The sequence below is a fragment of the Sminthopsis crassicaudata genome, chromosome 5 (genome assembly GCF_048593235.1).
Source record: "Sminthopsis crassicaudata isolate SCR6 chromosome 5, ASM4859323v1, whole genome shotgun sequence".
In the NCBI taxonomy this organism is placed as follows: Eukaryota; Metazoa; Chordata; class Mammalia; order Dasyuromorphia; family Dasyuridae; genus Sminthopsis; species Sminthopsis crassicaudata.
The window spans coordinates 114119664-114147610 of NC_133621.1; the positions used below are offsets into that span (position 1 = coordinate 114119664).

Consider the following 27947-nt stretch of genomic DNA (forward strand, 5'->3'; position numbering starts at 1 on the left):
AAATTTGTAACTTTTTAATGTTATCCAGCTACAGTTCCTTGCAGCAATTTAAAAGTCTATTACAAAATGCTGTTTTCTACTTGTTTGCTATGTCCTCCAGAGTGGCAGTAGCTACCTCCTTTAATTGTGGCTCCTTTGGGAAACAAACGTCTTGTTTTTGAGGATTGAGGACAGCATCTGTAGATGGTGGTAAGTGAGCAATACACTGAGATCTCAGTTTCTGGAAGCTGCCATCGTCCTGTATGGAGGGCTGCCTGCCTGGCAGCCCTTTTTTCCTTCCATTGAAAGTGGGGAGAATGGAAAAAGCCTTCCACCTAACTGAAGGCAATGCCTTTTTCTCCAAAGTCCCAGGAATCCTGTTCCAAGCTTTCCTTTTCAAGCTCCTGCTGGTTGGAAGAGTGCAGGACTTGGCGTGCTCAGCCCTCTCCCTCTGAGCACTTCAGCAGACAAGGCCTGGACCATGGGCCTCGGGCACACTGGGGTCAGCTCCAGTAAAAACGCTCATGAGGGATGGGCGAGGAGCTGCCTCCTCACTGATGCATGCCCACTTGGTGGATGGGCCAGGGCCCTGTGCCAGCGGGAAGGCCCTGTCCGGGCGGCACAGAGGGAGCGGGTGGCAGGCGCTGCTGCCGCTGCCAGATGTGATGGAGCTCCTTAAACTGCTCCACCATCCTGTCCTTCAGGTCTGGGTTTGAGATCTGCAGCCGGATGCTGTCCGCCGACCAGGAAAGCTCCCCTGAGAACATCTCTAGTAGAAGTCGGGCTGCCACTGGTACCACCTGGAGGAGAGGAAAAGAAAGGGGAACACTTGGGGCACCCCAAGAATCTTGGAAGCAAAAGCTGAGGTGGGGAGAGATCACAGAATTCTGTGGTGTTAGGGACCTGAAGTATGGTTCAACTTGTCTGTCTGGCTGATGAGGAAACTGGGGGTCACTCAACAAGCATGTGTAAAGCACTCCTGTGCTAGGTCCTCTGTGCTGGGGAGTCAGAGCAAAAACGTTTCCTTCAAGAGGCCACAATCTAATAGAACAACAAGGAACCCAGCCTAGGAATCAGGAGCAGATGGAGGATAGCCTTAGCAGGAAGGCATCAGCCGCCCTGCAGCAGGCCTGGAGGAGGGGAGTCTCAAAGGAAGCTCGTCGTAGGTGCGAGGGCCCAGCTAGGCGGGAGCTTCACCGCGGAGGCCAGTGCGCTGGAACGTAGTGGGCAAAGAGGAAGCGATGGGAACTGAGGAAGGGGTCAGACGGCAAAGAAACGTACCTGCACTGTGATGAGTTTCTTCTCTTTGGGCTTTCTGTCTGGCCACTCTTCCCCGAAGCAAAAGAAAATCTCAAAGGCCGGTGGGGTCGTGGTCTGGCCCTTCTGGAACAGGATCAGCTCTAGGATAGACCACAGTGAGTAAGATGGAGGCCCCAGCCCGGCACCCATTTTTCAACACCCACTGGGGGCACAAACACTCGGGATGGTCACGGGGTCAAAAGAAACCCTCGAGAAAAGCAGCCAGACAGCGAGGAGAGCCGAGAGCCCATCTCACCGTTGAGGAACTGTTCAAGGCTGAAAAGCTTGGTCTTCTTCTCCCGCTGGATAGGTCGCGGTGTGGCCGAGGGGCTGGCGCAAGGCCCGCTCCAGAACACTTTGCACTGGCAAAGGCGGATGGCGTAGAGATCCTGGCCCTGGAGCTGCAGGATGAGCCCTCGGTCGAGCACGTCTAGAAGCTGGTGGGTGTAGAAGCGCTGCTTCTCACTGGGGATGCCCTCCGGGCCGGGAAAGCGCACCTGCTCCAGGCTGACCGGGCCAAAGAGCTCCACTTGGTCCTGGGTCGCCTCCAGCTGGCTGTAGAAGAGGCGGCAGCCCTGGGGGTTGCTGATGGTGAGGGAGTAGGGCGGCTGGCCTCGGTACTGGAACTTGATCTCCAGGTCAGTCACTGCGGAAGGGGACAATGCAACCGACCCAAGCCCCGGTGAGCTCCCGCTCTTCCTGGATCCCGGTTCCCTCCACAGGAAAACAGCCTCATACACCACTCCGCCTCCTCCCTCTCAGCTGCGCTTTTCCTTTCCCGAAGGCCCCCCCTCAGTCCCACCCTGCGCCCGAGGGCCTCGTTCCCTCCGAGAGCGCCTGCGGCTGCCGGCGTTGTGGGAGTTCCCAGCTGTCGGCACGCACGGTCCCCACGAGGCTGGGAGAGGAGCCGTAGCTCCCGTGCCCGGCGCTCACACGGCGCCTGCCCCGGGAAGTGCACTGACCGCTTGGAGAGGACGCCTCGGGCCTCCGTCAACAAGGACTTAGATCTCAACCCAAACCCTCCTTTGGCCGCTTCCAGCTGACTTCTGTTCCTGCCTCAATTCCACCTGCTGCTCTCAAACCCCATCACCAGCTCAAAGGTCCTTACACGGCAACATGTGGGGGCTTATAAGCAGGTCGGGAAGCAGTTGTTCTGCGGGGGGAGCCAGGTTGGCAGCCAGCGGCTCCGGGGGTAAGCCTGGAAGGCCTCCGGGGAGCATTTCCCCATAATTAGCAGGGGGGCCAGGTGGAGGCGCCAGGACGGGAGGCTCGGGAGGGGACTGTCCCATCCCAAGAGATGGCTGAAGACTGGTAGGCGGCCATTTCTGCTCTTCCTTAGGCAGAGGATAGGGGACCATGGAGGAGGCAGGTTGTGGTACTTCTGTAGCCCAAAAACACAAGTCGTTAACCCCCCTCCCCAGAAGCCCCCCCAAGAAAACCCCTGACCCCAGTCACCACTCCACGTCCAGCACTCAGCACCCACCCGACCTCTGGCACCCTGAGGGCTTTTATTCCCTTTCCGCCAAACCCCCATGCCCCACCTGTGAGTCTCAGAGTTGGCAACATCTTTTGTAGCTAATGGGGAGAGAGAAGAAAAATAACATTATTACTGTGATAGAGGATATAAATACTGGGATAATGCATATGGAACACAAAGTAACTAATCCCGCCTTCCGGTTTAGTTGGGCCTGGGCTAGCAATCAGGAGACCCAAGTTTGGCTGGCAGATCTGTTAAGTGATCATGGACAAAATAATCCACCTCATCACTTGTCTGAGTATAGTTTTATCTGTCTAACTCTCTCACAAGATCGTCGTGTACATGAAGCCACTTTGGAAGGAAAAAGGCTCCACAAACCAGAAGCATCAGTAGGAAGAATCACTGGGAGAAAAGGGATGTTGGAGTGTTCAGAGAACAGCCCCCCAAATGGGGAGAGCATCCCTCATTGGAGAAAAGGCTCTCTGCTGCCTACTAAATGAAGTTACAACCCCCTTCTGGCATTCAACGTCCTCCACAATCTGACGCCAAACTCCTTTCCTAGCTTTATCTTTCACCCTTTCATAGAGTCCAGGACCCTCCCTGATCTGTTTTATTCTGGCTTCTCAAATATCTGAGTAGCTCCCATAGCATTCTGGAGGCGATGAATTTTAAGACATGGTCCCTACCTTCATGGAGCTTGAGAGAGAGGGGAGGACATATATGTGTGTGTGTGTGGGGGGGGTGTATGTATGTATGTGTGTATATATATATATATATATAATTATAATATATAAAAGCAGTCTTCTCCCCCTCCTTCCCTTCTCCTAATGTACTTCACATGAGCTTTCAGGGAAAAGGGAAGGGTCATTGTCCCCTTGGGTGGGCTTTCAAAGAAAACTTCTAGGACAAGATGATAGTTGAGTTAGAATGTAAACTTTGCTTTTTCCTACCATTTCCCAGCACTTAACATGGTGCATGATAGAAAGTGAGCGCTTGATAAATGGATTAACTGTTGCAGGTGGGCAGTTAAAGGATATGTAGGAAATTACTTAATGAAGATATCCAAATAAAAAGCCTTTCGGGCATAGGAACAGCATAAGCAGAGGGACTGAGGTAAGAAAGTACAAGGTATGTATAGGAGACAGGGATCAGTTCAGTTTGGTTGGACCACAAGGTATATGGAGCAACCTACTACAAGAAAAAGGCTGAAAAGCTAAGATGGCAGCAGAATACGGAGGTCTTTGAATGCTACGCAGACACTTTAAACTTTATTCACCTGGAAGGCAATTAGGCAAATATCTAACGCTATTTGAACAGAGGAATGAAATCAGAGCTATGCATAAGGGATAGATTTGGGTTGGGAGAGGAATGGGCAGGGTATAAAAATGGGAAGACCTGTTTGTAGGTTATTGACACCATGGAAGCAGGTGGTGATGAGAATGAGCCCTGGGATATTAGTATGTAGCAGAAAGAGGGAAATCAGGATGAATAAAAAAGAAACAGAATTAATAGGAATCTGGAACCAATTGGTTCTGTTGTGAGAAGAGGAAAAGGGAAATGTAAGGTTTTGGACATGGGACACTAGCAACTGTGGTAGCCCTGAAATAGAGAAGGCAAGAAGTAGAACTGTTCACGGGGAAAGGAAGAGGACATCTGGGGACAAACTGAGCTTGAGGCACCAGGGGACATCCAAGTGGAGACTGGAGTCTGTGTCTCAGAGGGGAGGTCAGGGCTGGACATAAAACTTCCAGTCATCTGTAGGTATGGAAGGATTGGAAAGTTATCTCCACCTCTAGTCAGGTTTCTCAGCACTTTGCCAAGGCTTCTCACACTCTCCTTTATCTTAGTTATTCACTAGCTAGGTGGCAAAATGGAGAGAGTGACCCGGCACTGAAGTCAGGAAGATCTGAGTTCAAGGGCCACCTTAGATACTGATTTAAGCTGTTTTAGACTCAACTTGCAAAATGGGGGTGATAATAGCAGCTACTCAGGGGGTCATTGTGTGGAACAAATGAGGTAACATGTAAAGTGCCTTGCCAACTCTGAAGCAATATAGATTTATATGCCAGCAGCTCTCATCATGAACTTGTCTCTTCCTCTTTGTAGATTGTAAGCACCTTGAAAACAGGGCTTGGATACTCTATTTCCCTGATATCTATCATGAAGAACTAGAGATGTCTTGTGCTTAATATTTGTTGCATGTAGAATCTTAGAGAAAAGGATGAAGTCTGCTTCCTAAGAAGTGCTCAAACCTGTAGCAGATGGAGCTTAGAGGCACCCCACTCCCTACCACTCTCTATCCCGACCTGGTCCTGCTTGAGAACTCACCTCCTCATCTTCCTCATCTTCTTCACCAGGAAGGGACTCTGAAAGAAAGGGAAAAGGAGATGAGAGGGAAGCTGGGCAGCATGGGAGGAAGAGATGTCCGGGGCTCAGAGGTCCCTTTGGGATGACCCTCAAGATGCTGAGATCACAGAGGAGATACACACAGCCAGACCCAGCCCTCACAGCAAAAACCCCAAACCGGACTGCTACACGCTTAAAACCAGGACGGATGTATATTCATTCAGAGTAGCCCACTGTCTCTCTCCCCAGGGGGTTCCTCAGCTTGCTGATGCATTCACAAATCCAGTGGCCAAACCAGGTCAAGCAGGGTCACCTCAGCAAAGAGCTGTGTAAGAGTCAGTTCCTAGTCCACTAGATTCCTGCATGCAGGAGGGGAATATTGTCTCTGGAGAGCAGTCACTCCAAATTCCAGGACTAATCTGTCTCCTAATTGACCTCCTGCTCTTCTGGCCCTTTTCCCCCTCTACCTCCAGCATCCTGTAGGTCTAATCTGAATCAAGGGGCTGCTATGGACCCTAGAAGCCAAATATGATTCCTCCTGTACCTACCTACCTGCTGGGTTGTGGGGTCAATCCTATGGCTAGGGCTGTATCTCCAAGGTCATCCAATCCAACCCCCTCATTCTACAGATGAATAAACTGGTGCTCAGAGAGTTTAAGGGATTTGCCCATGGGCACACCAAGGTGGGATCTAACTACTATATCCATGGTATAGCACCTTCCCCCATTAACTCTCTGAGGAGGAAGGCAACCAGCTGCAGGGAATCAGGGATCATGGTTGTTTCCAAGCCCTAGACACCGGTGCGGTGTTCCCAGGATCCCCCCTCCGGAGACCCCCCCCCCCCAGGTTTCCTTCTTAAGGGTCAGGGGAAGTACCTGCGGAAGCGGGGCAGGAAGCGCAAACCTCATAGATCTTGTATGGCTGGGGCGGCATGTCTCTGGGCCCATCATAAAAGAGGCGGAACTCTCGGCTCTTGTTGAGGGCACAGCGCAGGTTGGCCTTCCACTTGGCAGGATCTGCCTCATCCACACCTTCTGTGTACTTCCCAGTCTCCTTTGCCCAGGCCTGGAGGAGAGGAGAGAGAGACCAGAGGTCCCCCTGTGGCCAGTGCACCTCCAACTCCTAAGGGTAAGACCGATCCCACCCTACTCTTGTCTCCGAATGGTACTTTAAGCTTTGAAGAGTAGATCAAGAGAGAGAGAGAGAGAAGTCACCAGAGCAAGGGAGGGTTTACCTGTCAGATCTTTGGAAAAGGGAGGAATCTAAGACCAAACAAGAACCAGAGAACATTATGAAATGCAAAATGGGCAATTTTGATTACATTAAATTAAAAATATTTTGTACAAACCAAAGCAATGAAGCCACAATTAGAAGAGAAGCAGTTTTTGCAGCCAATGTTTCTGATGAAGCCTTCATTTCTAAAATACATAGAAAACTGACTCAAATTTATAAGTATATGAGTCATTCCCCAACTGATAAATAGTCAAAGGATATGAACATTTTTAAGATGAAGAAATTAAAGCCATTTATAGTCATATGGGAAAAAAAAGTTCTAAAGCTTTATTGTTTAGAGAAATGTAAATTGAAATAACTCTGAGGTACCATCTCATACCTCTCAGATTGGCTGAGAGGAAAAGATAATGATGAATGTTGGAGGGGCTGTGGGAAAACTGGGAACCTGATGCATTGTTGGTGGAGTTGTGAAAGAATCCGGCCATTCTGGAGAGCAATCTGGAATTATGCCCAAGGGCTGTAAAACTGTGCATACCCTTTGATTCAGCAGTGACTCCCAAAGAGAACATAAAACAGGGAAAAGGACCCACATGGACAAAAATGTTTATAGTAGCTCTTTTTATAGTGGAAAGGAACTGGAAATTGAGTAAATAACCCGGCATTTGAGGAATGATTCGGTCAGTTATAGTGTATGAGTGTAATGAGTTATTTTTCTATAAGAAATGATTATCAGGCTGATTTCAGAAAAGTCTGGAAAAGACTTACACAAACTGAGGCTAAGTGAAGTGAGCAGAACCAGGAGAACATTGTATACCACAAAAGCAAGATTATGTAATGATCAATTATGATACTCTCCTCTCAGCAATGTGGTGATCCAAGATAATTCCAATAGACTTGGGATTGAAAATGCCATTCATATCCATGGAGACTCTATGTGGATCCAAGATACCTTTCCCCCCTTTTTGTTTGCAGGAATTTTAGGAAGTCTTACCATCTCTCCTCCTTTATTTCCTCCTTGCCCTCACATCTTTCTCCAGGGAAAACACACCTTTTCCTCTCTTTTCTTAACTAAAATCATTATTACTTCTAGTCTCTGCTCTGCCAGATTAATTAAGCAAATCTTAACCTTTATTCCTCATTTTCCTGATATATATTAAAAGGGAAAAGAGCAATGTCCATCCTTTCCCACCATATGGCTGTTGGGGATCAAATGAAAAGCAGCGCAGTAAAATAGAGCAATTGGACTTAGAAAGAGAAGGGCTCTGAGTTCAAATTCTCTCTCTGGCACTTATTAGCCCTGTGACTACGGGGAAGTCATTTGACATTTCTGAGCCTCAGAGTCAATGTCACATAGCTTAGTAAGTGTCCGAGGCAGAACCTGAACCAGGAGTTCTTCTCCTTCCAAATCTAACACTTTCCACTAAATAGGATTTATTTTTGTCAAATGGAATCATAGGCGTCATAGGTATGGGAAGCCAAAAAACAAATTTGAGGCATTGCTCTCACTAATAATGTGTCTGTCCCCCGTCCTCTAAGCGTGGAGGGAGAATTGAGTAAAAATCCAAGTTTTTATCCATAATGAAGAGAAGGAGCTGACTCCTGACTTGGCAGTGAAGCTGCACCTGCAGGGATTATCTGCAAGGCAAGGATATTGCATGAGGGTCCAAGGTCTAAATCCTTTGTGACCACGTTGTCCCCTTCTGTCCCGGCTCACCTTGAAAATAGTGTTATCATCCTCATCCTGGGCGGGGCCATGCCTGGTAGCATGGCGCCATGGGATATAAAAGAACTTGCGCTTGTCATCAACCCACTGAAGGCCCGGGTACTGGCAGCTATTCACTTGGGCAACCAGCCAGGGTTTAAGTCTCACCCGTCGAGGTGGATGTGGCACAGGGAGGGTCATGGCACACAGGCAGACCTGTGGAAGAAGTCGGGGAAGAGGTAGGAAAGCTGATCTCTGACGAAGAGGCAGAAGGAGCAGTGCTGCTGTTCAGACAGGACTCTCTCCTCTGGACCCAAGTTTCTGACACCTGACTCTTCTCTCACAGGAGCTTCCAGGCTAGTCCCTCCTCCCCATTTTCACCTCTCATTGTCTTCAGAGTTATTAAGCTTAAAGAAACCTAGAATAAATCCTAAGCTACATTCACCAACAAGGATACCTGTCTCACCACATTCTCCCCCAACAGGGACATTTAGTCCCATTCTCTCTTCACTATGAACTTCAATCACCTAATCTAATTTTACATTTCAAAGTGGATAAAGAAGAAGAAAAATAATGGGAGAGAAGAAAAAGCAACCAAGGTCAAGTGAAGAAGGATTTGGCAGGTGTTTTAAAGAAAGACCATGCAATTTGGAGTTGGGAGATGTGTGTTCAAATCCCAACTCTTCCAAAATGTGGATATCCTTGGTCAAATGACTTAACCTCACTGTGCCTCGGTTTCCTTATCTGTAAAACAAAGAGGGATTGATTAAGATGATTTCTAAGAACTTTTCCAACAAGTGGAAACCTCAAGCTTGGGGTGTGGAGGTGTGTGGCAAAGGATGCTTTATTCTCTCCATATACCAAGGAAAACCTGAAAAGGGACTAAACATATCTAATCTGGCCCCAAGCCCAGCTGGCTCCTGTGATCCTATAAATGCCTGGTTCTGTTTTTAGAGAAAGGCAGAAAAGCAATTATGTCCATTCCCCCAAACATCTGCTTTGGTTTGCTCAAAGGAACTGAACAGAGATGGGCCCTTAGCCCAAGTAAGTAGCCAACAGGCTTAAGACCTGTCTCACTTAACCTTAAGTCTGCTTGGGCAGTTTGAACATCATTTCCCTGGAAATTCACCTGCCCAGCCTGCAGAGGAATAATGAAGGGAGTTGCTAAGTACCTCCTAAGACTAGAAGCCTTGACCCTCATCACCATTATCCCTCCAGGATTTCCCTTCTGGAAGTGACCTTGGAGGTCAGCTAGTCTAAACCCACCAGGACCTGAGGTCCAAAATGGGGAACTTGGATCACAGTAGATAGAACACCAGCGCTAGAATCAGGAGCATCTGAATTCAAATCCAGCCTCACACACTTGACACTTACTAGCTGTGTGATCCTGGACAGGTTCCAATTGCAAGAACAGAGGGGGGGGCAGAAAGGAGGAGGAGGAGGAGGAGAAGAAGGATGCAGGTCTTTTTTTCTTTTTTTCTTTCTTTTTCATAGGGGAAAAATGCTAAGTTTATAACAATAAAAGGATTTTCAATTTAAAATTTAAGGAAATAAGATAATTTTTAATTAAAAAAAATTTTTTTAAAGATTAAAATATGTTGTTTGACTTCTCAATGAAGGGGGAGAGAGATAAAGAAGAAAATCTGGAACTCAAAAATTTTAAGAATGAATGTTTAAAATTATTTTTATATATAAAAATATATGTATTTTTATATATAAAAAATAAAAAGGGAGAATACCATCTTCCATATGACAGTCTATCAGTTACTTGCACAAAACCCTCTTCATCCCTTGTAAGTCTTCTCAACTTGAACCTGGCTGGATCTCCTGATTCCCAATCCAATGTTCTTACCACTTATACTCTACTGTCTCTTCCTCAAAGCAAGCTATTCAGATCTTCCTTTCCACACTTAGGATAGATATTGTCTCCACTCACAACAAAATGTCTAGTTTGTGATTACTACGTCAAATTATGCTTGATCTACTCTGCAAATATCTGAATTTTCTTGTGTTTGTATATGTGTATGTTCACACATGTGAAAAGATTATTTTTTCTGAGCAAGATTATGAACCTTTCTAGAATAGAGACTGTTTTTCATTTCCTTGGTATTTCTGCCCGCCATCTAAAGACAATGAAATTATTTGTTACCCATGCATATGTTTTGTAAATAAAAGGCTTTAATTACATATATATATATATAAATTATTTGGCAAATTGTGAGTGCTCAATAGAAGTGTACTCAGGAAAGGAGTTGGGATTTGGGATATAGGATGAGGTCACCCAACTGTATCTCTCCCATTGTAGTGAAAAAAAGGAAAGAATGCTAAAAAGGAGTGGGGTATATAATTAAAGATGGAATTGCCTTGCACAATGCCAAAAGTATCAAGAGATGCTAGGAAGGGAAAACATGATAAAACCTAATTGCTCCATTTATTGAGGGGTTTTTATAGTTGCAAAACACTTTTGTGTTCATTATTTAGATTCTCAACAACCTTGTAAAGGAGATAGGATAGGCATTTTTATTCCTGTTTTACAAATGAAGAAACTGAGGCTCAGAAGTTGTCATTTTCCCAAGGTCAGAGCAAATAAGTGATAGAGTAGGAACTCAGCCCAAGTCCAAACCCAGAGCTCTTTCCACTTATGTTTTCTATCCCAATACTGCAAAATATCATATCATATGATCAAAGATTGACATCCACAATTCAGCTCATGGATAACTCCTCCACAGACACAGATCATAATCTTCCTATATAATAAAGGTGGTCTTAATAAATTTCTAGGACCCCCTTCCCAAGTTACATTCCAGCCAACTTTCTAATGAATAGTCTCCTAAAGGAGACCAGCTTAGCTGATCCTTGGATGACCAACAAACATCCTATCACTGGTCCATAATCAAAGAACTAGATCATATTTGCAAGAGCTTCTGAGTCAAGACTCACTCCTATGTCATTATGCTGAAGTAGGATTTTTGTATAGGCCTACAAATATTAGTCCCATTTTATAAATGAACAAACTGAAGCATAAAAATTTGGTTAAAAGGCAACAAGATCATATGATAATCAATTCTGATGGATATGGCTCTCTTCAATAATGAAATGATTCAGACTAATTTCAATGGTCTTGAGATGAAGAGAGCCCTCTACACCCAGAGAGAGGACTATATTGTGTGACTCACAATATAGTATTTTCATTTTTTGTTGTCTGCTTGCATTTTATTTTCTTTCTCATTTTTTCCCTTGATTAGATTTTTCTTGTGCAGGAAGATAATTGTATGCATGCATGTATTGGATTTGACATATTTCTATCATGTTTAAGATATATTGGATTAACTCACTTCCAGTTGATCAATGATGGACAGAAACAACTATACCCAGAGAAGGAACACTGGGAATTGAATGTAAATTGTTAGCACTACTGTCTATCTACCCAGGTAACTTATACCTTCGGAATCCAATACTTAACGTGCAACAAGAAAATTGGATTTACACACATACATTGTTCCTAGGTTATACTGTAACACATGCAAAATGTATGGGATTGCCTGTCATCTAGGGGAGGGAATAGAGGGAGGGAGGGGAAAATTTGGAAAAATGAAGACAAGGGATAATGTTATAAAAAAAAATTACTCATGCATATATACTGTCAAAAAAATTTAGAATTATAATATTAATTTTTTTTATTATATATATATATATATTTTATAATATTATCCCTTGTATTCATTTTTCCAAATTACCCCCCCTCCCTTATTCCCTCCCCCCGACGACAGGCAATACCATACATTTTACATGTGTTACAATATAGTCTAAGTACAATACATGTGTGTGAATATCATTTTCTTGTTGCACAATAAACATATAATATTAATTTAAAAATAAAAAAATAAAAGATACATTGGATTACTTGCCATCTAGGGGAGGGGTTAAAAGAAGGGGGGAAATTGGAACACAAAGTTTTGGAAGAGTTTATGTTGAAGAATTATCCATGCATATGTTTTGAAAATAAAAAGCTTTAATAAAAAAAAATTGGTTAAATAACTTGCCAAGATTTACACTTTTAGTAAGGATAGTTAGAATTAAAGTCTAGCTCTCTTGACTCTAATACAAAATTCTTTCAACCATGTAAACCCAAAGAGAAGCCATTGGCTACCTTAGCTTTTTAAGAGAAATATAGCAATATTCATATGTGTCTCAGGTACCCAAACCTCCTTGAATGAAGTAGTTCACATTAGATCACACTATATTGCTTTGGATTTATTTAACATGTTTAAACATATGTTTAATACTTTGGCTACAAAAGTAACTTTTAAAATGTTCTTTGTGGCAACTCACATCTTTTCAGAGCTAGAGTCTTGGAAATTGCTGTGATAAAATGTAAGTACTGCAAGAAAATCAGTGTGGAGCAGGAAAAGAGGTGATACCATCCAATCTGATTCTAAGGTTTGAGAAGCTATGTTATGTCCAATAGCTACACATGCAGCCTATTCATAATAGCTATGACAGGTTAGCCCAATGGGTAGAATGCTGGCCTCGGAATCAGGAAGACCTGAATTTAGATTCTGCCTCAGACACTTACTGGCTGTGTGATCTTGGGCAAGTCACTTAAACCTGTTTGCCTCAGTTTCCTCATCTGTAAAATTAACTGGAGAAGGAAATGGCAAACACTACAGTATCTTTGTCAAGAAAACCCCAAATGGGGTCATGAAGAGTAGGATGAGACTGAAAAATGACTGAACGACGATAGTAGCAGTAGCACAGCAGGAGCAGCTAGTATTTATATAGCATTTAAAGATCTGCAGTATTCTACAAGTATTATCTAATTGGATCATTACAACAGCCTTTGAGAGGGAAGGGTTATTATTGCCCTCTTTTTCAGATGAGACAAAGAGAAGTTAATGACTTACCCAGAGTCACACAGCTAGTAAGTGGCTGAGGCAGGATTTGAATTCAGGTCTTCTTGACTCCAAGTTCAGCACTCTATTATATTACCTAGTTGCCATAAGAAATTGTAGTTATTTTAAGAATGAAATACAAATATTACTTTTTCTTTCAATCCTTATGTATTTTTTCTAACCAGTTACTAAGTTAAAAGGACACAAATACTTATTAAGTCATTTGGACATAAATACATAATATATAAAACTATGAGATAATTTCTTTTGGCCTGGAGATTACCACAAAATTGACAGCACCAAGAATAAAGAGAGTTTGGCAAATTCTCTGATCTGCATCATAAGTACTTTAGGGGCAAGGAACTTGCCTCATTTATCTCCCACAAAGTTAAATGCCTACTATGTACTAGATGTAGGAGATACAAAGAAGTGAGAGACAGTCTCTGAGTAAAACTTAAAATTTAATTATTTATAAGACATTATAAGACATCAAGAAACAATAAAACAAGAAAAATGAAAGAAAATCTGAAATATTCCTTTAGGAAAACAACTGATGTGAAGAATAAATCAAGGAAAAATAACATAAGAATGGTCAGACTACCTGAAAGTTATGACTTAAAAAAAGAGGAATCTGAATACAATATTACAAGAAGTTATTAAGGAAAATAGTTTTGAAGCTCTAGAACAAGAGGGTAAAGTGGAAATAGAAAAAAAAAATTACCACTTACCAATTGAAAGAGTTCCAAGAAAGAAACTTACAAGAATTTAATAGTCTAGCGTCAAAACCCCCAAGTTAAGGAGAAAATATTGCAAGTAACAAGAAAAAAAAATTATTTAAAAACTGCGGAAATATAGTCAAGATTTCACAAGATTTAACAACTTCCACTCTAAAAGACCAAAGGTCTTGGAACATCATATTTTGAAGAGCAAAAGAGCTTGTATCCAAGAATAACAACTTCCAAATTGTGTATAATCATTTTTTTTAAATGATCATTTGATGAATTGAAAGACTTTCAGGTATTTGTAACAAAAAGATCAGAACTCATTGGAAAATTCAACATAAAAGATCCAAAAGAAATATGTCATTAAAGACTATCATCGTTACCAAGGTTTTTTGAAAAAAAAAGGTTGAGGCTAAGTTGTATATGATGGAGTGATTCTAAAAAAAACAAAATTGGGTAGGAAAAGGTAAAAGGAAGCTATTATATTATAAAAAATGGGGTGTGAAAGGAAGAACCAATACCAAGGAAGCAAATGAAAGTGGAAGGCTGATAATATTGGGGCCTTACTCTTATCTACTTTGAAGAGGAAACACATGCACATCTGAATGGGTATAGAAGTCTTCTGAACAGGGAGGTAAGAAAACCAGGGGACAGTGTGGATTAGAGGCTTTTAGAAGTGTGTATGGACTGGGATGTAGGAGTGTGCAGGGAGAAGATGAGGGAATTTTGGAGGTATGTATAGATTGAAATTGGGGGAATAGGGGATGGAAGGACTCGTAGAGAGGTAGGTAAAATGGGAGGGTAGGGAGAGAAGGTTAAAAAAAAAAAGACTGAGAAAGAAAATAATGAGTGAAAATGGAGAGAAATCCACAAACAGTAATTATAACTTTCAATATAAATGGGATACTTATAGCAGCTCTCTTTGTAGTGGCAAAGAACTGGAAAATGCAGGGATCCTCATCAATTGGGGAATGGTTGAACAGGCCGTGGTGTATGGTTGTGATGAAATACAACCATACTATGAGAAATGATGAAATCAAAGATCTTAAAAAGGCATGGAAATGCTTGCAGGAAATGATGAAGAACAAGTGAACACTGAAACAGTAACAGAAATATTGTTTTAAAGATGACTTTGAGCAACTAGGTCATTTTGACTATTATAAATCCATAAGTTAAAAATAAAGGACATATAAAGAGGGATGGTATCTACATCCAGAGAAAGAAAGTATGTATAGAATAATTTTACATATCTATATCTATCTGTGTCTAATAGTAGGCATCTCTAGGGTAGAGAGGGGAGGAAGAAGAAAAAGGAAAAGATAAAAGAAATCTATATGATAATTTTGCTGTATATTTGGAGGGAATAGCAAGTTGTACATGATAAATTTGCAGTTTTGGCTTTTTTCTAGAATGCTTTTTTGTTTCCTGAATTGACAATAAAATAATTTTAAAAAAATGTTTGTTTTTTCAGAAATAAAGGGAAACAAACAATTGGAGAGATATTTACTTTTCAAGTTTGAATCATGTTGACGAATGAAAACTAGTGCACCCATAGAATAAGCTCCTTGAGAGCAGGGGCTATCTTTTTTTTTTTCTTTCATTCTCAGAGTTTATCAACACAGTGCCTGGTGCTTAGTATATATATATCCAGTGCTCTATCCATTGTATCACCAGTAGTTTAGTGTTTGGTAAATTCCAAGATATAAGTTACCAGCAGTAAGATCCCCTTTTTGGGGACCTATTCATTTCATAATTTCACTGGTATAATTGATATCAAATTGCTTGTCTTCTTAATGGATAGCAGAAGGCAAAAGGGAAGGAAAAATTTGCAACTCAAAAATTTAAAAACATGAATGTTAGATAAATTTTTTTAAATAAAATTTGAGAAAACTGGAAAGCAGTTTGATAAAAATTAGGCTTAGATAAAAACATATACCATTAACTATAATAAATAGTTATATTTGTTAAATATCTAAATATATATTTGTTATATGCTAAATATATAGTATATATGTATTATTAAATATATAAATGTATAAGTTGCATATCCAAATAAATGGATATGCAATGCAAATTGAATATAAAAGATCACACCACAAAAAAATTAAGAGAAAACAAGATCAAGCATTTTCTCGAATTTTATTTTCCTTTTTTGTTCTGATATTTCTTGTGCAGCAAGATAATTGTAAAAAATTTGTATCCCTATATTGGATTTACATATAGTTTTATCATGTTTAACATATATTGGATTACTTGCCATCTAGGGAAGAGGGTAGGGGTGAAGGGGGGAAATTGGAACACAAGGTTTTGTAAGAGTCAATGATGAAAAATTATCCTTGCATATGTTTTGAAAATAAAAAGCTTCAATTTAAAAAAGAGAGAGAAAAAAAGATCAAGCATTTTCTATCACTATAGCTAAGGAGAATCCTTAGACAAAATAAAGGTTACATGAAACTGGAAAAGCTCACAGGATCAGAGAGAAGGTTGGAAAGTACCTCAGTGACTATCCAGTCCAATCTCATTTTGCTTTATATATAAGGAAACTGAAGTCCAGAGAAATTAAGAGCCTTACTTTCACAAGGTCACATAAAGAATAAGTAAGAGATCCAAGATTTGACCTTAGAGCTTCCAAATCCAACATTCAGCACTCAAACAGACAATTCTGACTACATAAAATTAAAAAAAAAACAAAAAACTTTTGGGGTAGTTAGGTGGTGCCATGAATAGAGGCAGCCCCAGAGTCAGGAAGACCTGAATTCAAATTCATCCTCAAAAAAATTGAGTGACTCTGGGCAAGTCATTTAATCCTGATTGCCTCAAGAAACAAAACTTTTTCCTGAATAGTACCAACAAAGACAAAATTGGAAGAAAAATGGTAGAACAGAAAAATATTCACTTCAAATATCCCTGATAAAACTTCTATCCAAAATGTGCAAAGAATATATTTCAAAGCAAGGCTTGTAAACAAGAAACTACTATATGAGAATATGTCCCAAATTAAAAGAACTCCAATATTTCACTTCTAGGCATGAGTGACAAAACGAGAGGAATGGGAGGTGGGAAAGGGAAGTATGAGATTGAGTAACAGTGAATGGTCCAGTTTGGCTGGAGAACAGATCATAGGAAATTAAGTCAATGACTAGTAAAATGATTCTCTTGCTGTGCAACGCTCCCCAACCCTTGACCCCAACAATTTTTATGGGCAGCCTTATAAAGGAGTAATAGTCCTTACAGGGCAGCCTGAGGGGTGCTTGTTAAAAGGGGAGGGGCAGCCTCCCCGGTTATGATGATGATGATGATAATCATAGCATTTATACAACAGAGGCAACATGGTCCAGTACATAGGCATGTTTGGGAATGAGGAAGACCTTGGTCTGGCCTCTGACAAATAACTGGTTATAATCCCAGAAGTATTCACTGAGAACTTCAACACGCACTAAGGTATATGCTGCCCCAGCCCTCTAGACAGACGGGGGTCCCATACTATCAGGGGGTCTAACCACGATGGTTACAATGGAATTGAGACAAACCCTGTTTCCCTAGCAGAGAAGACCCTTGCAAGATCTCACCACTGTACATTGCAAATCTGTACTGGTGAAGAGAGTTTCCTCACCAGGAAGGGTCACAAGTCTGGACTCCTGCAAAAATGTACACATACGGCACTTTGAGCCTCTTCACCTACATGATCTCATTTCATCCTCACAAGAATCCAGGGAGGGAGTGTCAAACATAATCTCCATTTTACAGATGAGAACACTGAACCTCAAAAAAAACCCACGTCATTTAGCCAAGATCATAAGTCAACCTCGCATAAAAGGTACTTAATAAATGTTTGCCGAATGAATAAACAAATGAATGAATAGCAAAGGACCCAGTCCCTATCAAAGTTAAGTGATGGTCCAAGATCCTATAGACTACTGATTGCAAAGCTGGTCTCCAGCTTCTTCCTGATCAAATGGTTTTTTCCATTCCCCTCTACAGAGAGAACGGTGGGGAAACTTTGTCAGCAGAATGGGTATAAATGAGCACAAAACTTTTCTGGTACTTCCTTCTGTTTCATTTCTTTCTCAGGTCACAGATCAGTGATTCATTCAGCCTCTCCTCCCCTAATTTAAGTCTTACAGCTCTCAATTCTCTGTAGACCCTTCATAGTGTATCATCTCTTGGCACAGGACTTGAGTGCCAGCTCTGGGCATAGAGAGGGCTGGGAGGGGGAGGTTCCCAACCCCACTCCCATGTTCACATTGCCTCCCCAAGGCTGACTGCTCAGTTCCCATTTTTACCTTCCCCCACCCAATCCAGGGGGAAATGAAAGTACCAGAAGCTGGCCGGTGCCTCTGAACCCTGACTCATTGTGGGGAGTAGGAACTGCTGATGGGGGTGGGAGGAGGGGTTCAACAGAAAACCTTACCCACAGCATCAGACAAAATTGTCAGTGCCCACGCTCCCCAATGCTGCTCTCAGGCCTCCTGTAGGATGTAAAGAAAATCTAAAGACAGGCTCACCTATCTAGGAGCTGAGCCTGTCTTTAGATTTTTACATCCCTAGTTTTTAGCATAAAGACCGGTCAACTAACTGAATCATTTACACAGTAGTATGAATTTAGATTTAATCTGTTGCCTTCTCACACTTTGAGCTCTCTAAATGGAGATTTTTTTCTTTTAGGGCAATGAGGGGATGCAATTAATAGAACTTTGGGCTTGGTGTCAATAAGACTCACTTTTCTGGGTCAAAATTTGGCTCAGACACTTACTAGATGTGTACACTGGACAAGTCACTGAATCCTGTTTGCCTCATTTTCCTCATCTTTAAAATAAGCTGGAGAAGGGAATGACAAACCATTCCCTTATCTTTGCCAAGAAAACCCCAAATGGGATCACAGCACAAATAAACAACAAAAATGTAGGTTTTTAAAAATTTTGTCAGCAATGGGAATTTGTCTATCTGCTGAGAGGCAGTGGCACTTTGGTGGGGAGAGGATCCTTCCCAGGACAAGAAAAGAGGGAGTTAGTATAGGGCCCATGTCCCAGAGCAGTATCAATTAATAGAGATGAGTTCCTCTCTACTCTTCTGCATACCACCTCCTGAGTTAGGGGAGGGGGCAGGTGACAGTGCAAAGTTCTAAATCTTAGCCTGGAGAAAGGGGAGCTAAGAAAAACTTAGTGATCATCTCTATATCCTCTCCCTAAACCAGAAGCACAGTGAGAAGGAGGGAGACCCTGAGGTTTGAGATCTGGGCCCCAGCTCTCTGCCCTCTTTTATAGTCTGTAATCACTATCTAGTCCAAGACAGCAAGTTCTCAAAGTGTGGTTCAGGGATCTCAAATCTTTCCCAGAGGGCAAAATGATTTTATAATAGTATTATGATATTTTCCTTTCTATTCTAGTAAATATATTAAGATATAGCCTAGAAAAACATTAAACTCTTTGGAGGAGCCTCAATAATTTTTAAGAGTGTTAAAGAGTCTTGAAACTTTAAAATTAAAAAAAATGGGTCTTTAATAATAATTAATAATTATGTGATAATAAATAATTAATTAAATAGTAATTTAATAAAGGGATTGAGAGTTAGAGGCTTTAGGGAATCATATAAGTAAGTCCTAGGATCTTGACCTGGGGAATGAAGAGCCTTTTTTTTTTTTTTTAATGTGTGCATATCATATATATGTACACACAAATATATACACATATATGCATGCATATATACATTTGCACATATTTTTTCTCTATCTATACAGTGGGTATATATATTTGAGAATTGTATTTCAACATAACTTGTTTCTTTTGCAATCTTATTGTGATTTATTTTATGCACTGAAAAAGGATCTCCCAGTTTCACCATTCTGTCAGGGGCCCATGTCACAAATAAAGGTTATGAAGAATCCCTAATCCAGCTAAAGACTCTCACTTTACAGATGAGGAAAGTACTTTGCAAAGAGGGAAAGTGGTTTGCCCCAAATCTCACAGTTGAGGACTTCAAATCTGGATCCCCTGTCTCCAAATTTAGCACTCTTTCCATCACACTCAAGTTTGCAACTGGAAGCCTTTGTCCAGAAATCTTTGCTTCCAGTCAGCAATTGGAAAGGGAATGGAAGGAGAGCTGTAGCTCTCATTTTCCCAAATGAGGAAGCAAAAACATTTCAATCCAGAACAGGGTCATGGGAAATATTGGCTCTCCCTTCCTCCCACCCCGTAGTAAGTACGAGAGTAACCACCTTCCCTCCCCACCCTCAGGGTAGAGAATTCAAGTTCATACTTGCCGGTACCCTCGGCATGGCCCTCAGTCCCCAAAACATAAACCTTGACCTTACAGCCAGTCCCCAGGAAGTGTTTTCCTTTAAACAGGGGAATCTTCCCTCCTGTGGGGCGTGGCAGCCGGAGGGCCAGGACTCCTGGGTCCCCATTCTGACTCCACCCCACCACCACAACTTGCTCTGCTACCTGATGGTGCCCATCCTTCCTTGGACTCCCAGCTTCATTTCCTCTCTTCAGGGTCTTCGGCTCTTTCCTCCCTTAAGTCTGGGGTCAATGCAGTCCCAGGAGCTCCTCTAGGAAGTGGAGGAGCAGCTCGCCCTACCCACCCTCACCCCCAGTTTCCCTTCCTCTTTTTCTAAGTGGAGAGCGTTTAGGTTTTTTGTGACTGTTTTAATTAGAGCAGAGAAACTGGGTGGTGGAAGTTGGTGAAATGCCTCCTCTCTAGGTGAGGATCCCGCCAAAAATTTGGACAGATCTGTTTTCTTCCTTTAAAGAGGCTGACATGGTGCTAAGGACAGCAAAATCAGGAGTTTGGAATTCACAGAAAACAAAAAGCAATAGTCTCTTGTCTAACCCTCAAATTTTACCTTTTATTTTTATTTATTATAGACTTCTACATTATATAAGTATTCCAAAATTTTCCTTTTATTTTTATTATAGATTTCTACATGTACATTTGTAAGTATTCCAAAATTTGCCTTTTGTTTTTATGATAGATTTTTACATGTATAAGTATTAAATGTACTAAAATAATACATTTAATAACTAAAGTATTTATGAAACCCCTACTGTGCGTCAGGTATTGTGCTAAGTCCTGAGGATTCCGAGAAAAACAAAAGACCAAGTCCTCACAATCACAAAGGGAAGACAAGATGAAAACAGATACTTGCAAAGAAGCTCTAGACTAGATACACTGGAAGTAATCTTAAGAGGGATTTTTTTTTTTTCCCCTGAGGTTGGGATTAAGTGACTTGCCCAGGGTCACACAGCTAGGAAGTGTTAAGTGTCTGAGACCAAATTTGAACTCGGGTCCTCCTGAATTCAGGGCTGGTGCTCTATCCACTGTGCCACCTAGCTGCCCCTTAAGAGGGATTTTTTTTAAAAGGCTCCTACAAACATGTGCTTCTGGTCACCAAAGTGGGGTGGATAGCTTGGCGGAGCCATCTCCAACTAGAGGAAAAACTACTACATGTCAGACCAAGGCGCTAATCAGGTACAAGGATACCTTTCTCTGTCAGGATTTCTTAGGATCTTAAGAGTCATTCTGAAAAACTTCCCCTCTGAGCTCTGGAGCCACATGGATTCCAGTGAAGGTTTTTCAGGGAAGGGGGCTCCAGAACATCAAACAGCCAAGGGCCAGCCAATAATTCTAGGGCCCAGAATGCCCCTGGCTTTGCAGACCCCACAGCATCTCTAGGTACCAGTCCCATTCCCAGTCTTAATTAACAAGTCCGAGGATCACTCTCCTTTCATTCCTCTTACCCTTCACCAAGGCAAATTGTCTTTCCAGCACCTCCCTCCCCACCTCAGGAAGATGGGGAATAAACCAGCCAATTCTTGTCCACCCAAGGAGGTCTTTAGTGGGGATGTCCAAGGTAATTGGGTACTCTTTTTTCCCACAGAAGGGAAATCTGGGGCAAGCAAAGGGACCCAGGCAACCAATGTGGGGTTCTCCACCCTGCCTACAAGTGCTAAAGTCATAGCTAGGACACATTTCCTTACCTATACACTGGGGAAAAATATATCTGCATAGGGTCAAAAGAGGAAAAAGCGCTATGTAAACATTATTATTATTCTTACTACACGCCCTTGGGTGGGGAGTTTCAAAGACAGAATCTTCCTCCAAAGAAAAGGAACAGAGTACCTCCCTAGATCCACACCCCAAGGGGCAGTAGAACCACCCAAAGGGGCCACTGGAACCTCTGGGAAGGGGGACCCAGACTCAGTCATCCACAGAGCCCCCAGGGCACAGCATCGGATAGGCAGGGAGGGTGTGGGACTGAGCACTCTATGGTACTGAAACTTCCCTGGAGAGCCTCCTCCCAGGTCATAATTTCTTTCTTATCCTGTCTCCCTAGCTGTGCAAGAAGATGGGGGACCCAGACTAGATTTTTCTACTGACACAACCCCTCCCACCCCTTTTCCCTCCAGGCACATAGAACTTACTGAGTCCTGCTCTTGTGGTCCCTTGATAGGCTGTGATCTCAAGGGTACAAAGACACCCTTGCTGCTGCAGTTCTGGGCAGTCAGGTATAGCTTCTGACTCAAGGGCCCTCTGTCTCTGGTGGTTGCCACCCCCACTGAGAAGCTAGAATAGGCCTTTTCTGGGTCCTTCTGCTTTGTTGCCCAAAGGATGGTGTAAGAGTTGACTCCCCTGCAGGCTCCTCCCTCCTTAGCCAGCCCCCACCTGATTTCTCTGGGCTTCTAAACCTCCCCCCTTCCATTGAAGCTTTGCTTCTCAGTGAACTCCTGTGGGATGCCCCACCACCCTCCTATAATGTTCTAACTCCTTTGTATCCAGAATTCCAAGAAAGGTAGCCAGAATCCTGTCTGGCTCTAGGTTCATTTAGGAATGACATCCCTCACTAGTCTCAATTTCTCTTTGGATTAAAAATTCCAGGGCCTTCTACCCTGCTGTGTGTTTGAGATGGAGAAGGATGCAGAGAGGATGACCCTGGAAGGAAAGGGACATGAGCCGCACAAAGACTGAATGCAAAGCTCTCAGAGTTCATCTGCACAAAGGAACTTAAATCAGAAGCTTTGCTTTTTACTCTTGGACCCAGTGATAAGAGAAATCTAGTCCAGCTTATCTATCTCTTGACAGTTCAGAGCAGGAAGGGATCTCAGAGAGTATTTAGCTCAACCCTCCTATTTGACAGATGAAGAAACTGAGGCATGTGACTGACCCAAATCATTAAAAGTCCTTTTGCTCTTCTCCTTCCACCCTCTATCCCAGCCTCACTTCCTCATCCTTTTCAGCTGTAGTTGCATCAATGCAGCTACTGGCACATTTGAAAGATTATAGATCTAGCACTTAGCACAGTGGCTCATAGAAGGGCATGAATAAGCGCTAGATTGGTTGATTTGTAGGAAAGAAAAGTGGGCATTTTTGATTTTCCTAACTGTGTGCTCTCTTCCTCTTCCCTTCCTTTCTAAGGCTCCCAATATCTCACAGAGATAAAGGAACCTGGATGGTTTCTGCTTGCTTTGAATCCTTAATGTTCAGCACAGTGGGCATTCATCAAAGTAAATACTTAATAAATACTTGTTGACTGACTGTTTCTAGAGCTTCAGGGCCAGGCAGTAGCATCTGCGGGCTATAAAAAGCTGACACTGATCATAGGTGGCTGCTCTGATATCCAGGCTGCTCTCTGAAAATGAGAATGGATGATGAGAACAGGGAGAGGGAGGAAAGAGGAAGAGAGAAAATGTTTAGTACCATTGGAAGGCCACAACTGAGACAGGAGTCTCTCTCTCTCTGGCCCCCACTCTCAGTCTTTCCTCGATCTCTGTCTCCCTCCCTCTGTCTCCGTCCCTTCCCCCCTACCTGTCTCACTGTCTGTCTCTCTCTTTGTCTCTCCCTCCTTCCCTGCCTCTCCTTCTCTTCCTCCCTATTTTTGTCTCTGCCTCTCCCTGTCTTTCTCTGTCTCACTGTCTGTCTCTGTTTCCCTTCCTCCTTCCCCCTCCCCCTCCCCTCCTCTGTCTCACACTCAGTCTCTTTGTCTCACTGTCTCTGTTCCCCCCCATTGTCTGTCTGTCTGTCTATCTCTCTCTGTCTCTCCCTCCCCATGCTTTTAAGAGTCCTAACCACCCCACGTTCCTCCCCTTAGTGGTCTCTGTCTGTCTCTCCCCTCCCCTACCAAGTCTTAGATAGTCTTTCCACACACTTCGGATTTCCAGAACCCCCGGAGTAAGCAAGGTTTCTATCCGAGGCATGGAAGATAGACCAGACAGAGCTAAAGAGGGAGAAGATCGGTCAAAACACAACCTCTCTAGGATTAGATTTCCAGTTTTTGGGGTGACGCTGTTGGGGGGAAGGGTTAAGCTTTCAGTGTCTCCGGCTTCCAGAGCTCTAAGGTGAGCTCCAGGGACGTTCCCAGGTCTTTCTGGTTACCCAGGATCCCCCAGATCCTTGTCCTTTTCTCAGGGGAAAGACTTAAAGAACTACTCTGTAGCGTGAGCCGTATGGCGTGCCCACACCCTCTCTCTAACCCCCCAACACTACCGTTAGTGTTTTCTCAGTCTTGCCTCATTGGGTCTCCTTTCCTGTCCCTCAGTCACGATCTCTAAATATGTATTTGGGGGAGCGAGGGGGATGGGAGGATGGGGGGGACTGGTGGCCAAAGCGTGAGATCCTTCCTCCCCTGGAGAAGATCTGGGCAAAGTAGGAACAGGAGTCTCATGGGAAACAGGTAGGTACTGAGGGCCCAATACACTGGGTTTACTCAGTCAGGAGAGGGCCTATGTTCAGGACTCTCCTGGGGTCATTTTTTCTGGGGGGGGGTGGGGAGAGGCAATTAGGGTTACTACTTTCCTAGGATCACCTAACTTGTTAGAGCCTGAGACCAGTTTGAGGTCCATTGCTCCTTCGGCTCTGTGCTCTAACCATGGGGCCACCTAGCTGCTCCACCTGGCAATTTTTTTTAACCTCCTAGAATCTAGTCCAATTCCATTGTTTTGCAGGTGAGGAAATTCCTGCCGGGGCTTCTGGAAATCCGAAGTATGTGGAAAAACTATCTAAAGCTTGGTAGGTGAGAGGAGAGACAGACAGGGACCACTAAGGGGAGGAACATGAAGTAGTTAGGACTCTTAAAAGCACGGGGAGGGAGAGACAGACAGACGGACAATGAGGGGGGAACAGAGACAGTGAAACAAGAAACTAGATTGCTTCAGCTCCAGACTTCAGATGCTAATTAGGCAAGTCCTGGGCTGCAAGGTCTACAAAGAAGTATTAAAGTGGAAATCAGGAACATATCACTGCTGTACTATCGGCCAGTGGCAAGTCACTTAAGTGCTCCTGCCTCAGTTTCCCTCACCTGTCAAGTGAAAGGTCCGACTAGGTGATTTCAGATTTTAATCCACTTACATTCTGACTCCTCTTCCTCCCTCCCACCATCTAAGGGATAGGTCCTAAATGCTGAGTTTGGATTTGAGATACGGGGATTTCAGAAGACATTTTCAGTTCATGAAACACCAACTGCCTGTTATTCACAAGGTTTTGTTCTAGGCCCTGGGCATATAAAAACAAAAAGCATCAAATGCTTAGGGCAGCTAAGGGGCACAGTGGATATATCCAGCCCTGAGCTAAGAATCTTGAAAACTCAGTCATGCATTCAATTTCAGCCTCAAACATTTATTAGCTGTTTACCTCAGTTTTCCTCATTTGTAAAATGAGATGGAGAAAGTAATGGCAAATCACTCTAGTATCTGCCAAGAAAAAATGGGGCCATGAAGGCTAGAACACAATAAAAAAAAATCAAATTCTCTTCAAGGGGCTTATATTCTGTAAGGATATATAGAATATAGGGTAAATACAAGGCAATCTCACTAACAAGGAGAGGAGTTAGAGTATTTCATAGGTTTTTCAAAATAGTGCGTGAATAAATAGAATGACAATTTCTAAAATTAAAAAAAAAATCCAAAATGAGCAGCTAAGTGCAGCACTGTATACGGTGTAGCGCTCAGAGTCAAGAAGATGGGATTTAACTTCTGCCTCAGAAAGTAGCTGTCACCCTGCCTCAGTCATCTGTAAAATTGGAGACAATAATAGCACTTAACTCCCCAAATTATTGTCAGACTCAAAAGAATTAAAATGCATAAAGCATTTTGAACAAACTTAGCTATATAAGTGCCAGGAAGGAGAAAAATAAATTTAAAACAATAAATGAATAAGGCAGAGGCCTGGGGTGAGTCTGACTGGCTGAAATTTTGAAAGCCAAAAGGGATGATAATTGTAAAAGTCCTGGCACATACTAAGTGCTATGTAAATGTGAACTATTATTATTAATATGAGGAACTTTGAAGAGGAGAAATCAAAACGTCATCAAAGAAATGTGTAATAAAGGAGAATGACTATGTGCCGGCGCTGTGGCGTGGGCAAGGGATGACAGGTGGCGGGCCAGAGTGTTGGCTGGTATCCAGTGATGTCAGAAAAAACCGAGGAAGGCCTCGGGCACGAGGTATGGGCGCCACGCCCCCTTCCCCTCACAACCAGTCGAACTTACGGGAAGACTGGACAGACAGGGATTTGCATCCCAGAAGGGAGTATGTTGGCAGGTCCGTGAGATCACAGAGCTATCGCTAAGTGAGCCATTCTTTTGGATAGAGTCGGGCTCTGCATTTCTAGTGGGGGAAGGAAGTGGATCATTTAAGGGGATCTGAAGTTCTTTATCCAGAAGAAGTAAGAGTAGAGAAACCAGTCCTTGGCCAACGTTAAAGCGCTATATAAAAGTTAGCTATCATTATTATAGCCTTCTCTGGGACTGCGATACATTTACAAACGGCCCCACCCCAAGAAAAAAAGCTTTAAAATGAGAGTCCCGATAGAAGGCCGTCATTTCCTTCTTCAGCTCCCCACGGGGTAGACCAGTCACAGAAAGCGGCACGGTCCGTGGCTCTAGTGGCCGGGCGGAGAGCCCAGCCCTGGAGCCCCTACCTATGGCCACAGGGTCACCCAGGCCCCGCCCAGCTCCGGCCGGGGACTGGGGGGTTGTTGGGGGGCCGGGAGCGGGGCACATTGCTGGGGGCGGAGTTACCGGGGCAGGTCTCCGGACGTGGTTCAAAGCCCCAGGGGCCAAGACACCTGCAGCTGGGACTAGAGCTCGGGGGGCCGGGGACTGCTCGGGAGGAGGGGGCGCGGGGCACCCCGGTGCGTTTACGAAGCCGACACCTGTCCGCCCCTCCACCATGCGTGCTGTGCTCGGAGCCCGCCCCCTCCTCCGATCCGCCACTTACCTGGGCAGGTGAGCGGGCAGGCGCGCGCGTGCGCCGCCGACCCCAGGCCCAGAGTCTCTGCGCTCCTGGACCTCGGGCCGAAATTAGCTTCCCTTGGAGTGCCTCCTCCGCCTTCCTCCCCAGCCCGCAGGCCGGCCGGCCAGCTCTCCCGCCCTCCCGCCACTTCCGTATGGCACCGCCCCCGCCCCCGCCTCCACCTTCCCCTTGGGGCACCCACCGGGCAGCCGAGCCCACTGTCCCGGGAGAGGGGAGCGGCCGGAGCCTGAACCCTCCCGGGCCAACCCACACCTAGGCATCGTGCCTTCTCTGTCCGGCAAGCCCCGGATTCTGGACACCAAGTGACCTGGTTTGGGAACCACGACTTGGATTTGAGGCTGAGTTCAGCTCATCCTTGCCCTGTGAGTGATCGTGGACAGATCTCTTAATCTCTCTGTGGGCCTCAGTTTCCTTAAACGTAATCCGAGGGATTGGATTCGATGCCCCTTTCATTTTTCAGCCTTGGGATTGGAATTTCCCAGGGAGCCCCCCTTCAGGACCTGGAACTGAGGGAAAGCTGACATCCAGTTTAGTCCTTAGGACTGGTCTTTACCTCACTCCTCCCAGCCCTCAGATCCAGTACAAATGAATATACTTGTACTGAGCTCCTAGTATGTGCCGGGCACTGTGCTGGGAGTGGCTGTCTCAGATTAATAATAACAATAATAAATAAGCTAACGTGCATAGCACTTATTATGTGCCCAGCACGGTGCTAAGTGCTTTACAAGTTTGTGTTAACTCTGGGAGTTAAAATTATACAGATAATTGAGGAAATTTACTTAAAACAAAGGCAGTTAGAAAAGGTTTTAACAGTCCGGGAATCAGGAAAAGCTTCTTATAAAAGGTGATTCTGAAAGGAAGTTAGGGACTTGTTCTGTGTGGTATTGCTGAGCAGGGCATGCACTCCAGAGCCATGTAGAGTGGAGAATTCAATGTGGCCGACTAGAACGTCTGTAAAATTAATAATAATGAAACAGTCTGGAAATCCACAGATAGGGGCCAAATTAATCTCTTGTGCTGATTAGTTGTAAGATCTTTAGAAATCACTAAAAA

General features: G+C 43.6%; 1 protein-coding gene across 6 annotated transcripts; it reads right to left on the bottom strand.

The window, feature by feature from the left end:
* IRF5 (interferon regulatory factor 5) lies at nt 1–27016 on the bottom strand. Of its 6 annotated transcripts, none has more exons than XM_074267966.1 (10): nt 26859–27016; nt 12941–13025; nt 8049–8252; nt 5977–6166; nt 5084–5121; nt 2820–2853; nt 2387–2659; nt 1535–1924; nt 1261–1379; nt 1–779 (listed from the first exon to the last, which is right to left on the bottom strand). In XM_074267966.1, exons 3-10 carry the CDS (start codon nt 8235–8237, stop codon nt 531–533), a joined length of 1482 nt encoding a protein of 493 aa, XP_074124067.1. In that variant the 5' UTR covers nt 8238–8252; nt 12941–13025; nt 26859–27016; the 3' UTR covers nt 1–530. The 6 variants fall into 6 exon arrangements, with proteins under 6 accessions (XP_074124067.1, XP_074124070.1, XP_074124068.1 ...); XM_074267969.1 differs by lacking the exon at nt 26859–27016 and adding an exon at nt 22071–22209; XM_074267967.1 differs by lacking the exon at nt 26859–27016 and adding an exon at nt 20091–20252.
* Nucleotides 27017–27947: the final 931 nt, after the last annotated feature.

Bases quoted from the DNA above. Each gene is read 5' to 3' on its own strand.
- IRF5 (XM_074267966.1), bottom strand. From the start codon at position 8,237: ATGACCCTCCCTGTGCCACATCCACCTCGACGGGTGAGACTTAAACCC. The intron at 5,122-5,976 runs GTACTTCCCCTG...CCTTTCTTTCAG, and splicing joins TTCCTGCCCCGCTTCCGCAG to AGTCCCTTCCTGGTGAAGAA. The intron at 780-1,260 runs GTACGTTTCTTT...CCTCTCCTCCAG, and splicing joins AGAAACTCATCACAGTGCAG to GTGGTACCAGTGGCAGCCCG.